A 12,782-nucleotide genomic window follows, 5' to 3' on the forward strand; every position below is an offset into this window, starting at 1 on the left:
GAAGTTGACAGTGGCGAACTTCCGGCAGCAGCAGCCGTCACACCGGGGGGCGGAGCTACAACCCCCGAGTAGAAGCAGGAGAAGAAGAAGAGTCTCCGTCGGGGGAATCTGGTGATGGCTGCTCTTTAACAAGGAGGAAAACTAACATAACCAAACACCTGCTGCCTGTTCGGTGAGTTTACACCTTTCATATTTAACTCAGACTTTCCCTGAAGGTTTGCTTCCTTGTTTTAAAGCGACATTCGCCCTGAGATAAGCAGGAGTGATGAAGTTTGCAGCTCAGTAGTGTTGCTGCAGCTCATCTGTCTGAGACAGGATGATGTTCAACTGACACACAATGGCGACAGGGTTTCACTAAGGTCACACATGTTTAACTGATGGTTTACTGTCAGTTTAAAGCTTTCACCTGATTGTACGTCACTAGTTCTGGGATTCGTGGTTTTCTTTTACCCTGTGAACGAAGGAGGCATCAGTCCTCTGGTTGTCCTGTGAGGGGCTCAGGGGGGTTATGTCATTTTATACATCATCAAATTGTATTATTAACTAATAACTAATGTCAAATAGTCCTGACAGCCTCCATTGAAGCCTCCATTCACATACAACTGAATGGGACTGATCAGTTTGCATCACTTGGTTAATCGATAAGTCGATCAGCAGAAAAATATTGTTCTATTTTGGCTCCAGTTTCTCAAATATGACAATTCACTGCTTGTCTCTTGGTCCAATAAAACAAGACATTTAATAGTGTCCCTATACTTTGTCCTGTAAGATATTGCAGCCCAATACTGCATATGTTCATTTTAATCAATAGCATTACAATATAATACATATATATTAATGTTTCTTATACATTGTGCAAGCTCAGTGAGGAGGTGTCGTTTTTTACTCACGAGCAAAAATCAAACTTTAAACTTAAAAGAAATAATAAATGATCAATTATCGCCTGAGATGAAAACTTTTGCAAAACATATGGAATCGATCATTTCAGCAAAAGAAAGCGATTCTTCTCGTCCCTAAGGCTTTCATCAGCGAACACTTGTGATGTTTTATTATAGAGAATTGTAAATTAACAACTTGTATTTCCTGTCGATCAATGATTGACTTACAATAAAGGAACCGGTTGGAAGGTCATGTTGTAGCCATGTGGTTAATGTCTGCACCAGTGTCCTACAAGTAATTCAGTTTGTTTAGTTCTAAGTCTTCAGCATTTTAAATGTATTATCATCTCGGATCCTAACACAAGTTGGCATCTGACAGTGTTTCCCTGCTCTGATCGGTGCCACTGAGCAGTGTTTGATATGATACAGCAGTGTCCTGTCCTCAACAGAGAGATGCTGACCTCATCACACCAGTGACCTTATAGCTCGCCAATTCCCACGTTAGCCGAGACGGGCCAGAAGGACACAGATCAGCCCCGTCATGGCTGCCCGGCAGCAGAAACCTGCAGCTGCAGTGGAACCTAAAAGGACGGACTACAGAGCCAGCGAGAAGAAGTGCTGTGAGTGGTTTGTCTTTCCTCTAAAGGTGAAACGTTGAATCATTACCTGAGGCACTAACCTGTTGTGTATTAATGATTTAACTCTGTGCACGTTAACTGTGACGTTGTGATCTGATGCTGTCATAATGGTTCTTTAGTAAAGACAGATAAGGTTTCAGGAGGCACTGATATCAGCTGTGACGTCCATTGTTAGGAGACGTACAGCGCATGGGTGTGTTTGCACAAGCATACATTACCCCACACACATACACACCCACATACACACACACACATGCACGCACACACCCACACACACACCTTTTGAAGGAAAGCACTACTGAGATTATCAAGGTCAACTGTTAAAGTCACTTAGCTCCACATAATTATAACTTCACAGTCAGACTTTGAAGAATCTGTTAATCAGAAAATATAGGAAAGAAATGATTCCACCAAATATGTTGAGCACAAAAGGACTGCTGCCTGTTTGGTCTCAACATTTCAGGTCTTGAGTCAAGTCTTTGTTTGGTTTTGTCGTGGACACTGACAGAAGAAGGAGAATAGTTGGAATATTTTCCACTTCATGTTCCAGCCAGCACAGGCTAACTAAATTTGGTTGCTAAGCAGCAGGACTTTGAGAAACATTATCCAACAGCCGAGAGCTGACAGCGCTATGATGGAAATGTTAAACTGAGAGTTAGTCAACCGGTAGATGAACTCCGCATACGTGACTTTGGATTGTTTCACAACCCTTTAACTCCTTGGTGACAATATGTATTTGTGTGTGTTTGCACATTTATGTAAATAGTGTGTATATCTGGCCCTTTATCACCAATAGCAGCTTTGTGAGGGGATATCCTGAAACTCAGCATGTTTAATAATTAAAATCTGTGTTTGTGTGTGTGCACAACCTGCAGCTTGGGCTTCCTACATGACCAATTCTCCGACTGTAATCGTGATGATCGGGCTGCCCGCTAGAGGGAAGACCTACATGGCCAAGAAGCTGACGCGCTACCTCAACTGGATCGGAGTGCCAACTAAGGGTCAGTACAGAAGCAGCACATGTTTGAGTTTTCTGTATATTCTATATTTGATTTGTTCACAGAAAATAAAAGCCAATAAAAAAACTGAAATGGCAACTGCCAAGCAATCCCCTTATCCCACATCTATAATCACTAGATCCTGATTTTTATATGGATCTACACTCATAGATATCACTCCCCTTAACATGCATGATTATTTTTCATCAAGATCCTTGTATTATTCTCTGAGAATTTGCTTTATCTCACAATGTTAAGAAAAGTGAAATAAACAATTCCTTGAGCCGCCTCCTTGATCCGGAGCCTCACCAAAATGTTATGAGTTCTTTCCTGACCCATCTTTTCCTCACCCCCTCAATAAGTTTTGTGGTATCCATCCAATAGTTTTCCTGTAATCCTGCTAATTTACAAACAAATGCAGACAAAAACATTAAAACCTCTTTGGCAAAGGTAATATGTTAAATCTAAATTCAGTACCATTTTGAGGCCTGTGAAATATCTGGTTTTACAAAGAAAGCACTGTGTTATTGTTAAAGGGACATGTCTGTGTATTCAGTGCAAACATGCAGGTAAAATAGGGCGGGGCCATGGTTCACGTTTCTTACAGGAAAACTAATGACATTCAGGGATATTATGATCAAAACTCTTGTGCTTAAGGCACTGTCGCGTTAATCTGTTGTCATGATTCTGTTTGTAGTTGTACACTTACGTTGTCATTTGAAAGGAATGTAGGTGAACTGGTTTTGCAGAGGCTGTTGAGATGAAGGTCGCCACCTTGATGGAGCTCCTACAGTACAGTAATCCTTTCTCATGTCGATAACTGACTCTCTGCCTTTATTCTCTTACAGTATTTAACCTCGGAGTTTATAGGAGAGAAGCAGTGAAGTCGTACAAATCGTACGACTTCTTCAGACACGACAACAAAGAGGCAATGGAAATTAGAAAGTGAGTCAACAAAAGACATTCATTCATTCATTACATTCATCTCTGGTGTCGCAGACTTATTCATCCTCCACTGCTTAACACCTGGTTTATTTAACATGTATATCCTGTTTTTATAATTATCATATGCTGCTGAAGATGCATTTAAATAGCTAATGATTTTCCCTGATAATTCTGTTTCCACAGACAATGCGCTCTGGTGGCACTAGAGGACGTCAAAGCTTATCTGAACGAGGAGGGAGGCCAGATCGCTGTGAGGACACACAAAAAACTGAAGTTCATTCCCTGTTGATGAATATTTTGTGTTGTTTTTAATGTAACTATCTTACATTGTTGGTCAGGTGTTTGACGCCACCAACACCACCAGAGAGAGGAGGGAACTCATCCAGAATTGTGCCAAAGACAATGCATACAAGGTCAGAATCTCATTGAGGGTTTAGTGGTGTGACCTGATTTTACAGCGTTTATGAATTAATAATTCATATGTCTTTTCTCAGGTGTTTTTTGTAGAATCGATCTGTGACGATCCAGACGTCATCGCTACAAATATTCTGGTAAATGATGCATTTGTGTCTGTTCACTCACGGGAACACGTCTTATCCTGCTTAGTTACACAGTAAGTCATGGCTACAAATGTCTCTTTCATAAAGGATGTGAAGGTGTCCAGCCCAGATTACCCCGAGAGGAACAGAGAACGTGTCATGGAGGATTTTCTGAAGAGAATAGAGTGTTATAAAGTCACGTACCAACCTTTAGATCCCGACGAACACGACAAGTAAGATACTTTTTTTGTTAAGAATTTGCATGTCTTGAAATTGGTAACACTTCTCACCTTTAACACAATCCATGTAAAAGCCAGTCAGAACTTACTGTTTTCTTGTTGTTTTCTTGTCTGCAAGAGCATGTTGTTGCAGAAGTTGTCCAGCAGGTGGACACAGGAGCTCATTTTTTAATATAGAAGACTATTGTCCAGTGTATTGTTTTTTCATTTACACAGTAAATCCCAAACTAGGAAGGCTTGGGCTTCTTGTTGTCAGAAATCTAGGTCATGTTGTGACAGGAAAACAAAACAATTCAGACATTGTTACTTTTTAAATTCCTGTTGGCTAAACTGTGTTCCACATATGTAACAGTGTGAGGATATGTGGAAGAACCTGTTTGTTTTCTTTATTAATCAACTGGTGATATTTGCAAATCCAAATTACACATCTTATATGTATTTAAATAGAGTAACACAACTGAGACTCGGTAGATACCTTATTTATGATCTTTAATTGTAGTCACGAGTAATAGTTGTTGATCTTGTTGGACCTTGTCACTGTTAATGAGCTGAGCTGCTGACGCACAACACTGCAGCATGTGATAGATAAAACATCAGGATATTTTGGCTGCACCAAAAGTACAAGATGTTCATTCCTTATCCTTGTGTCCATTTTAAATCTCTCCAGCTCTGTGCGTGTGTTTTTAACTCACCTTCTGTCGTCTGTTTGTCTTCTCGCTCTGACCCACAGGAACCTGTCCTTCATCCAGGTCATAAACGTCGGCCGTCGTTTCTTGGTTAACAGGGTGCAGGACTACATCCAGAGTAAAATAGTCTACTACCTCATGAACATACACGTACACTCCCACTCCATCTACCTCTGTCGCCATGGAGAGAGCCATCACAACGAGGAGGGACGCATCGGGGGAGACGCTGAACTGTCAGAGAGAGGCAAACAGGTTCTTCCACATATCCTCACACTGTTACATATGTGGATGCTGGAAAGACAGCAGAGTCTCTGAAAGTCTTAAAAGAATTGTTCGACTTATTTCAGAGTTAGATGAGAAAATGAATACCACTCTCGTATTTGGCTGTATATGGTGTGGTATACAAATGATCTCAAAAAGCTGTGCATACAGCGTAAACTGCCGGGCTGGAGGTACTGCTGCTCCTTACAAAAGAGTGACACACATAACCGATGTCAGTATGAATTAAAGATTCTTGGTTTATGTTTAAATGTGTTAAATGTGAAGTCTGTACCACAAACATTTGGCATTTATTTTTGTCCACTGGTTGCTTGGAAACCTCACAGACGCAGGTCACTGGCGAATAACCATCAAAACCACATTCCTCTGTGTAATCCACGAAATCCATGAAATGGATTACACACAGAGCAGATTTATCGTTGGTCTTGATTCTAGAAGTGCCTGAAGCAGGACTTTGTTTACTTTTGGACAGAGCCAGTCTCTGAGCCCTTCCCCCCTGTGTCCACTTTGCATTAAGCTAAGCTAACGGTTGCTGGTTTTAGCTTCACAATTGCTGAATAAGAACAACGCATCTAAATCTTGGCAACAAAGCAAAAACTAGTCCTTTATAGTGTTTGGTACAACTCAACAAGCTTTGACAAACTGATTCTGTCAAGTCGTAAAATTGACAACGTTTAGGTGGCACATCACAGATGACATTTAAAAGCATTAATCAATGAAATGCTGCTGCTGCTGCATATCAGCTTAAAGGCTTTTAGAGAAGAACCACTTCATTTCATTCACTGCAAAGTTTCTTTTCTGTGAGTAGGTGTCAGTTCTCCAGTGTAAAAGTCCCTTTTCTCTGTCTTTTTCATCAGTTCGCTGTAGCTCTGAAGGAGTTTGTTGAAGAACACCGCCTGTCGGACCTGAAGGTTTGGACCAGCCAGCTGAGACGGACCATTCAGACGGCAGAGGAGCTGGGAGTTCCCTACGAGCAGTGGAAGATCCTCAACGAAATAGATGCTGTATGTCTTCTTTAACACCACGGACAGATGCAGTGTGCGGCCATGTCATAGGGTTTTTCAGTGTTTTTATTTCTCTTGTGTTTCAGGGTGTGTGTGAGGACATGACCTATAAGATGATTGAGGAAACGTTACCGGAGGAATTTGCGATGAGGGACCAGGACAAGTATCACTACCGCTACCCTGGAGGAGAGGTGAAGGCTCCTCCCTCTCTTTACTATGATGGTGTTGAAGAATAATTTGTGCTGTTGGCAGTTTGAGTGTGTTGAGGACTTTTTGACCATCCTCACACATGACTGTATATGCTGCTATATATTATCTATATTGTATATTACTTTATATCTGTGCAGGAGAATAGTGCCTGTCTAAATTCCACAGATACTCCCTTCTCCCTTAGCAGTACCCAAGGTCAGGTTATAGATAAAGGGCCGACCAACAGCTTATTGTGGCGTCTACGCTTAGCGACTTTCACACGACAAAGAGGCAACAACTTCAACTCTTTTGCGTATTTCACCAGTGGAAAGATGTAAGGACATAATGTGATTCAGGAATGCATATTTAGACTTAACTATCCAACAGGATGCAAACACCTACATGTAACATAGAGAGTGACAGCAATTCTAGTCTTTCATGGATGTGCTGTTAGAATGGGCGACGCAAGTAGAGGGAGATATACTGGGATGCTGTGGGAGAAATCTTCAGACTTGGGGGGGTGACAATTGCTCATGTTACTGTGTTAGCGTTTGTATATTGTTTCACCTTCTGGTCTCCTTGATGCATCAAGTCTACATTATACTCTTCTGCATAATACATCAGCTGCTGCCCGAGTTCTCCTTTCACTATTTTCCAGAAAACTTCCATAACAAAACTGACCTTCACTGATATGAGGGGTTGTTCAGCTTGTTGTGGTCGTATAGTACACTGCACTGCAAGGTTACAGTTAGCAGGAACTCACACTTTTCTTTTTTTTACTGTGGGAATAAAACATGCATGTGACAGGTACAAGCTTATTTTTCCTGCTTTTTCCCATGAAAAGAGATTTGTCCGTTTCAAACTTTGTAACCATTAATGCCCACTTACGTCTTTGAGAGACCACAAATAATAGTTTTGATATAGCTAATGTGTAAAGAAGTAAAACAGCATAAGAAAGTGACATAATCAGCGTGTGCTTGAACACTGTGTGTGAATAAATCTGAACCAAACCAAACTCTGTGTTTCCTCTCTGTCCGTAGTCCTACCAGGACTTGGTTCAGCGGCTGGAGCCAGTGATCATGGAGCTGGAGCGACAGGGCAACGTTCTGGTCATCTGTCATCAGGCCGTCATGCGCTGCTTGCTCGCCTATTTCCTGGATAAGGGCGCAGGTAACTTACACGAATGACAAGACACGTTTACCTCGTACTGTTGACTCCTCTGGCACCAGCTGCTTTTATAATATTACTAGAATTTATTGGATTATTACCATCAAGCGAGACTTCTCCAGAGAACAGTAACCGAGCTTAAACTGTGGCAGAACAGCTTCACTGAGTAATTCAAGGTCATATTGTTTGAGTGTTAAACGTTTCTGAGGGAGGTGATAAAGACACTCTTGAGAGATATTAAATGACCCAAACGACCAATTTACATGTCTAGTGCTTTAAGGGGAAATAGGAGCATCTGCTTTCACGATACAAAGATAACTAGAAAATAAATGCCTCACTCTAATTAGCAGATTTACAGAAAGACTTTTGGCAAAGTGCAGATTTTAGGGGCTTAGTGCTTTGTTGATGCCAATACAACGATAAGGCCTCTTGTTTTAGTTGGTCTGCTGGAGAATGTCACATGTAGCTCGACAACATTTAGATATTTTTGTGGCCTTGGGATATATTTACCCATTTCATCGTGAAACTCTGTTGGATGCTGCAGTAATGTTCACTCCTCAGATTCTGTGGATTCTGTGTGGAGCACTTTTCCCAATTGAGTAAATACTGTTGATTATATAAACGACAGCATCGATATAGAAAAGTACCAAAAATGCAGATGCTCTGTATTGAGAGCAACATTAACAGTGGATTGTTTGTATCATAAATGTAGGTATGGGAGTGTTCCGCAAAAAATCAAGGATTAAGGCAAAATAAGTATAATTTAAAAATAATAAAATAAACAAATTAAATCAAATGGGAAATGAAGCTCAAGACCTGATCCTGAACCTGTCATACGGCAGACAGAGGGTTTCATCAGTCGGCAGAGGAAGTGGTCATTGTTGCAGCATCTGTGTAAATGCTAAATCACAGTTAAACCAACCAGCTCTGACTGGCATGTTTCCCCACTGGATCCTCCCATAGGACATGTTGCACCGCAGACTTAAAATAGCCTTTTACGAAGCACAGCATAAGCTCTGCAGTAGTTTAACACAAACATGAGCATCCTCTAATCTAGAATATAACCAAAGCACAGAAAGTCTCACATGTTATTTTCATTTTCCCTGTCACAGATGACCTCCCTTACTTGAAGTGTCCGCTGCACACCGTCCTCAAACTCACGCCTGTGGCTTACGGTGAGACTCACAACACAGTTCATAGGTTAACTGAACCTTTCCCCGACAGAGTTGTGACGCCTTTTTCTCTCGCCCTCCTCTCCTAGGCTGTAAAGTGGACATGTTTGACCTGGGGGTTGAGGCTGTCAACACCCACAGGGACAGACCATTAGTAAGCTTCTTTCTGTGAATGTAATGTCTGTTTTGTCTGACGTTGTCGACGTCCACCCAGTTCACTGCGGTGCAAGCGTTACACTCAGGTCAGGGTTATATTCACAAGTTCAAACCAAAATTACACACGGCAGTTTCCGCTTTCAGGAACCAGATATTCAGTCGTTTCTGAAGCAGATGCCACAGCCTCAAGCTCTGTGTTTGCCCAGAGGGAAATCTTCACACACATTCTTCTACTCAGATGAATAAGTTCATGTTTACACTTTGTTCCATGATATGCATCTGTTTGAAAAGTGCTTGAAGGCAGACTTTGTTACTGTTTAACAGAGCATAGTTTGCTGTTTTCCCATTTCCTGGGCTTAGCCTTCTAAATAACAGGTAGTTAGCCACGATGTCGAACTGTTCCTTTCACTTCTACTGTCTGTTCCATCGGTTAATGAAAAGAACAGCGAGAGGCACAAATCTATTTTACTGTTGAGGTGCTTTAACAACAGCCGGGCCGCTGTCTTTACATTACATCATATGACAAACATTTCAACCTCTGAAGCTTTTTTTATAATTTCATCTCCAAACTTTTTCTCCTTTTGAAAGCTGTTGAGAATGTTTGATTTGCTTTTATTTACGCTTATATTTTAGTTATTTTAACTGTTTTATCGCCTATGTGGCCAATGTCCTCTTTTTTTGTGACACTTCTTGTTATTGAGAGTTGATTTCATGTTTCAAAGGAATTGATTGGTCAGTGGGTGGAGCTTTAATACATCTTGATCCCTCATCTCCGTGTCTGTCCCCTGGTTGTGCTGTTTGTGTCGGTTTGTGGCGAGAGTTTCAGACAGAGTGGGTGTTAACACATAAAGACATTTACTGAGAAACCCCGCTTGTTAAATGGAGGGACTGAGCATTACAGTGGCTTCTATATTTAGTGATGTTTGTCTCAGTAGCTGTTTTTCTCTCTTTGCCTTCTCACAGTCAGTTACACAGGACACAGTGATTTCAGGCCGAGGACAGATTTAATTAGTCCCACATAAAGAGACGTGTGTTAATCCGTCCACCTCGTCCGTCTCTTCCTCACTGAGCAGAGTAAAGCCCAGACAGATGCTGTGCCGCCGGCTTTCTTCAGAAGAAACAGCTTCACTCCGCTGTCCAGCCAGGACCAGATTAAACGCCCTCGTCTCTACAGCATGGGCAACCCTCCACAGGCCCGCATGTCCCAGCCCCCCACTTTACCCAGCATGCAGTTCTCCGAGGCGTCGGAGGGGGCGGAGTTGCTGCAAAGCCAGGTCAGTGTTGTAAATATAACAGGTTTAAAGATACTGTAAATGGAGGAAAGTATATAAATGATAGTTGTGACAATAAAAGAAATAATTGGTGAATGAAAATTCAAATGTCCTCACATCAATTCACACAGTAAAAAAATATTTTCTTTACAATCTATTTTTACTCTTATCTTTCAGTTGCTCATTTTAACCTTCAGGATCTTAGTTTTTCCCTTGTTGTGGAGTCTCAACTCACATTTAATCATTTGTTTACCATATTTGACCCTTGCAACCGTTCACATTGTCCTTTTCGTGAAAACAAGAGGCGTCCATGTATTTCTTTGTCTGTTTGCAACATCAGTGGTTAACCAGTTTTATTACAAAGCATGTATTTTAAACCATTTTGTCTGTTTCAGGCCTTCATATGTTCAGATGTATGAGGTCACAGCTCCCATTAAAAAAAACCTGCGGTTGTGTTATTGTTGTTTTCCATGTAAACGGATGTTGACGGATGTCAAACACCAGTGCCCTTTACAAACATGTTGGATGTTGTAGTTTTTCCACGTCTCTTCCCGGTGTTGTTGCCCACAAAGTGACCTTTTATCTAAGTTTTACTCCTTCAGAAACAGGGAGTGCTTTACTTGGGCTGGTGACCTCAGGTTTTAATATTAGCTCGAGCTCAGTCTGTGCCAGTCAAAACAAACTGCTCATTCCTTTCACTGGTTTGATGTTTCTCTGAAAGTCTCTGCCTCTCCTTTGCCTTTTAGCAGGACTCTCTGAACGGTTTCAGTGCAGCAGACACAGACGACTGTGTTCGCAGTTAAAGCAGAACTCCAGAGGTATTTTCAGAGTTTTACCCTCGTATCGTTTATGTGCAACATCTGAACTCTCCACCACTAATATCTCCCAATTCTTTACCATTTATCGCAGGCTTTTCTCTGCTTGGATGTGTCACCAGTTCTGAGGACCAGCAGTAAAAAGCGCTACCAGCTTCTGCCATCATGTACTTAAGCACCGTAGTGTGCACCATGTCTGTATCACAGTATATACGTGTTGTCTGTTTAGTTTAGAGTTTTATTTTGTGATTAACCTCGAAGTAGTCCAATCTCAGAGATTGTTATATTTTATGTCATTATTTCGTTTTATGGAAGGTTTATGAGGCAGCGGTAGACACTCCTAAAGGATGTATGATAAATCTGTTCAACCACATCACGAAGCATTTGAAGGAACATGGATCGACTAACTCACTGGACCAACATTGGAAAGCAGCAAACGATGGAAAGAGGTGGCTGAGGCCGTCTCGTTCGCTGGACATGTGCATGACCATATGGAAAACTGTCTTTCAAGCAATATTGTGTTTCAAATGGTGCAAATAGAAAAGTCTGTGTGCTGGATATTCTTAACTGTAAATTTCAAAATCCGCATTTGTGATCACGCATCATTATTGTGTTGAAAAAGATTGTGATGTCTTTTTTTTTTTGCTCACCCTTAATTCAGTTATTGTTGGATAATGAATGTATGTGTGTGTGTGACTGCGCACATGTACATGAACTCAATGCCTTTGCACAACAGCCTTCAAAACTGCTCTGTAATCCTGCTCATATTAATGTAATGATATGTATGGACTCATTATGCTGTATTAGATGTAGGAAGCTGTGTGAAGTGTGTACCTCAGGAGAGTGCCTCTCTACAATGCAGCTACATGCAGCCTTAATGTGTTTGAATCTTTCTTAAATTGACTTATCTCAACATTCCCAGGTAATGTGCATCCTTCCTTTGGTGATCTGATAAGATGAAGTATTTTATTTTTTAAGCATATTAAACATTAATTCGATTTTTTTGCTATGGACTGGGATATAAATGAATGAAGCCTTTTCTGTCCCCTTTAAAAAGTGCAGCAGCTACAGTGTCTCTGTGACAGTTATTCCACTCGTTGTCTTCAATGACTGTTGCCTTCAAGTCGACTAACAGCTTGAACACATTAAGCTTTCCACTGTGATAATAACAAGCTCATCATATTTGAACTCTGCAAAATCGATGCTGATATTTCAAACGTTAAATGATAAAGTTTTGATTGACACTGGGTATTTTACTAAACTTTGATGCCACCTACGTTCTTCGTGTATAACTTCCATCCATTATCTATACCACAAAAATACTGTTTACTCAGTACCGCCTGAATAGTATCCTGATGACATCCATTCATTTGACATTTATTCCTGATGTTAAAGTTCATCTTTTGGGAAAGTGCCTTGCAAGGCTGTGTCAGTAGTAATCAAGGTTATTTTAACATGTACGGAACATGAGATATAAAATTCTGTGGATTGGCAAAACACTTGGGTGTTTCTAAAAAGCTGTTATGTGATTGCGCAGTGTTATTTTACGAGTATCGTTAAATAAAGTTCAGTTTAAACTTTTTACATTGAGTTTTATTTTGACCTCAGTCATACACATGACATAAACACGACAAACAAACAAAAACAGCTCATCTCATTAAATCGTTCAAGTTCATACAGAAGAGAAAGAAAGTAGTCTTTTAACAGATACTGAGCAAATCAGCAGATTTTAGATCATTTATAATTCTAATAATTGTAACACATTTTCCCTATTTCCTTCACACGTTTACGTTATAGTTCCTAACA

General features: G+C 40.7%; 1 protein-coding gene across 5 annotated transcripts; it reads left to right on the forward strand.

Moving 5' to 3' along the window:
* The first annotated feature begins 48 nt into the window (after positions 1–48).
* Positions 49–12,554, forward strand: LOC117764802 (6-phosphofructo-2-kinase/fructose-2,6-bisphosphatase 2-like). Of its 5 annotated transcripts, none has more exons than XM_034590879.1 (17): positions 49–172; positions 1,328–1,498; positions 2,392–2,517; positions 3,363–3,459; positions 3,643–3,709; positions 3,798–3,872; positions 3,954–4,010; positions 4,107–4,231; positions 4,968–5,175; positions 6,060–6,206; positions 6,293–6,397; positions 7,436–7,565; positions 8,675–8,737; positions 8,824–8,888; positions 9,964–10,164; positions 10,908–10,979; positions 11,071–12,554. In XM_034590879.1, the coding sequence occupies exons 2-16, from the start codon at positions 1,420–1,422 to the stop codon at positions 10,962–10,964; spliced, it is 1,602 nt and encodes a 533-aa protein (XP_034446770.1). In that variant the 5' UTR covers positions 49–172; positions 1,328–1,419; the 3' UTR covers positions 10,965–10,979; positions 11,071–12,554. The 5 variants fall into 5 exon arrangements, with proteins under 5 accessions (XP_034446770.1, XP_034446774.1, XP_034446771.1 ...); XM_034590883.1 differs by having other exon boundaries at positions 10,911–10,979; XM_034590880.1 differs by having other exon boundaries at positions 51–172; positions 1,308–1,498.
* The last annotated feature ends 228 nt before the right edge of the window (positions 12,555–12,782 follow it).

The sequence above is a fragment of the Hippoglossus hippoglossus genome, chromosome 7 (assembly GCF_009819705.1).
Source record: "Hippoglossus hippoglossus isolate fHipHip1 chromosome 7, fHipHip1.pri, whole genome shotgun sequence".
Classification (NCBI taxonomy): Eukaryota; Metazoa; Chordata; class Actinopteri; order Pleuronectiformes; family Pleuronectidae; genus Hippoglossus; species Hippoglossus hippoglossus.

Bases quoted from the DNA above. Each gene is read 5' to 3' on its own strand.
- LOC117764802 (XM_034590879.1), top strand. From the start codon at position 1,420: ATGGCTGCCCGGCAGCAGAAACCTGCAGCTGCAGTGGAACCTAAAAGG. The intron at 3,460-3,642 runs GTGAGTCAACAA...CTGTTTCCACAG, and splicing joins GAGGCAATGGAAATTAGAAA to ACAATGCGCTCTGGTGGCAC. The intron at 8,738-8,823 runs GTGAGACTCACA...CTCCTCTCCTAG, and splicing joins ACTCACGCCTGTGGCTTACG to GCTGTAAAGTGGACATGTTT.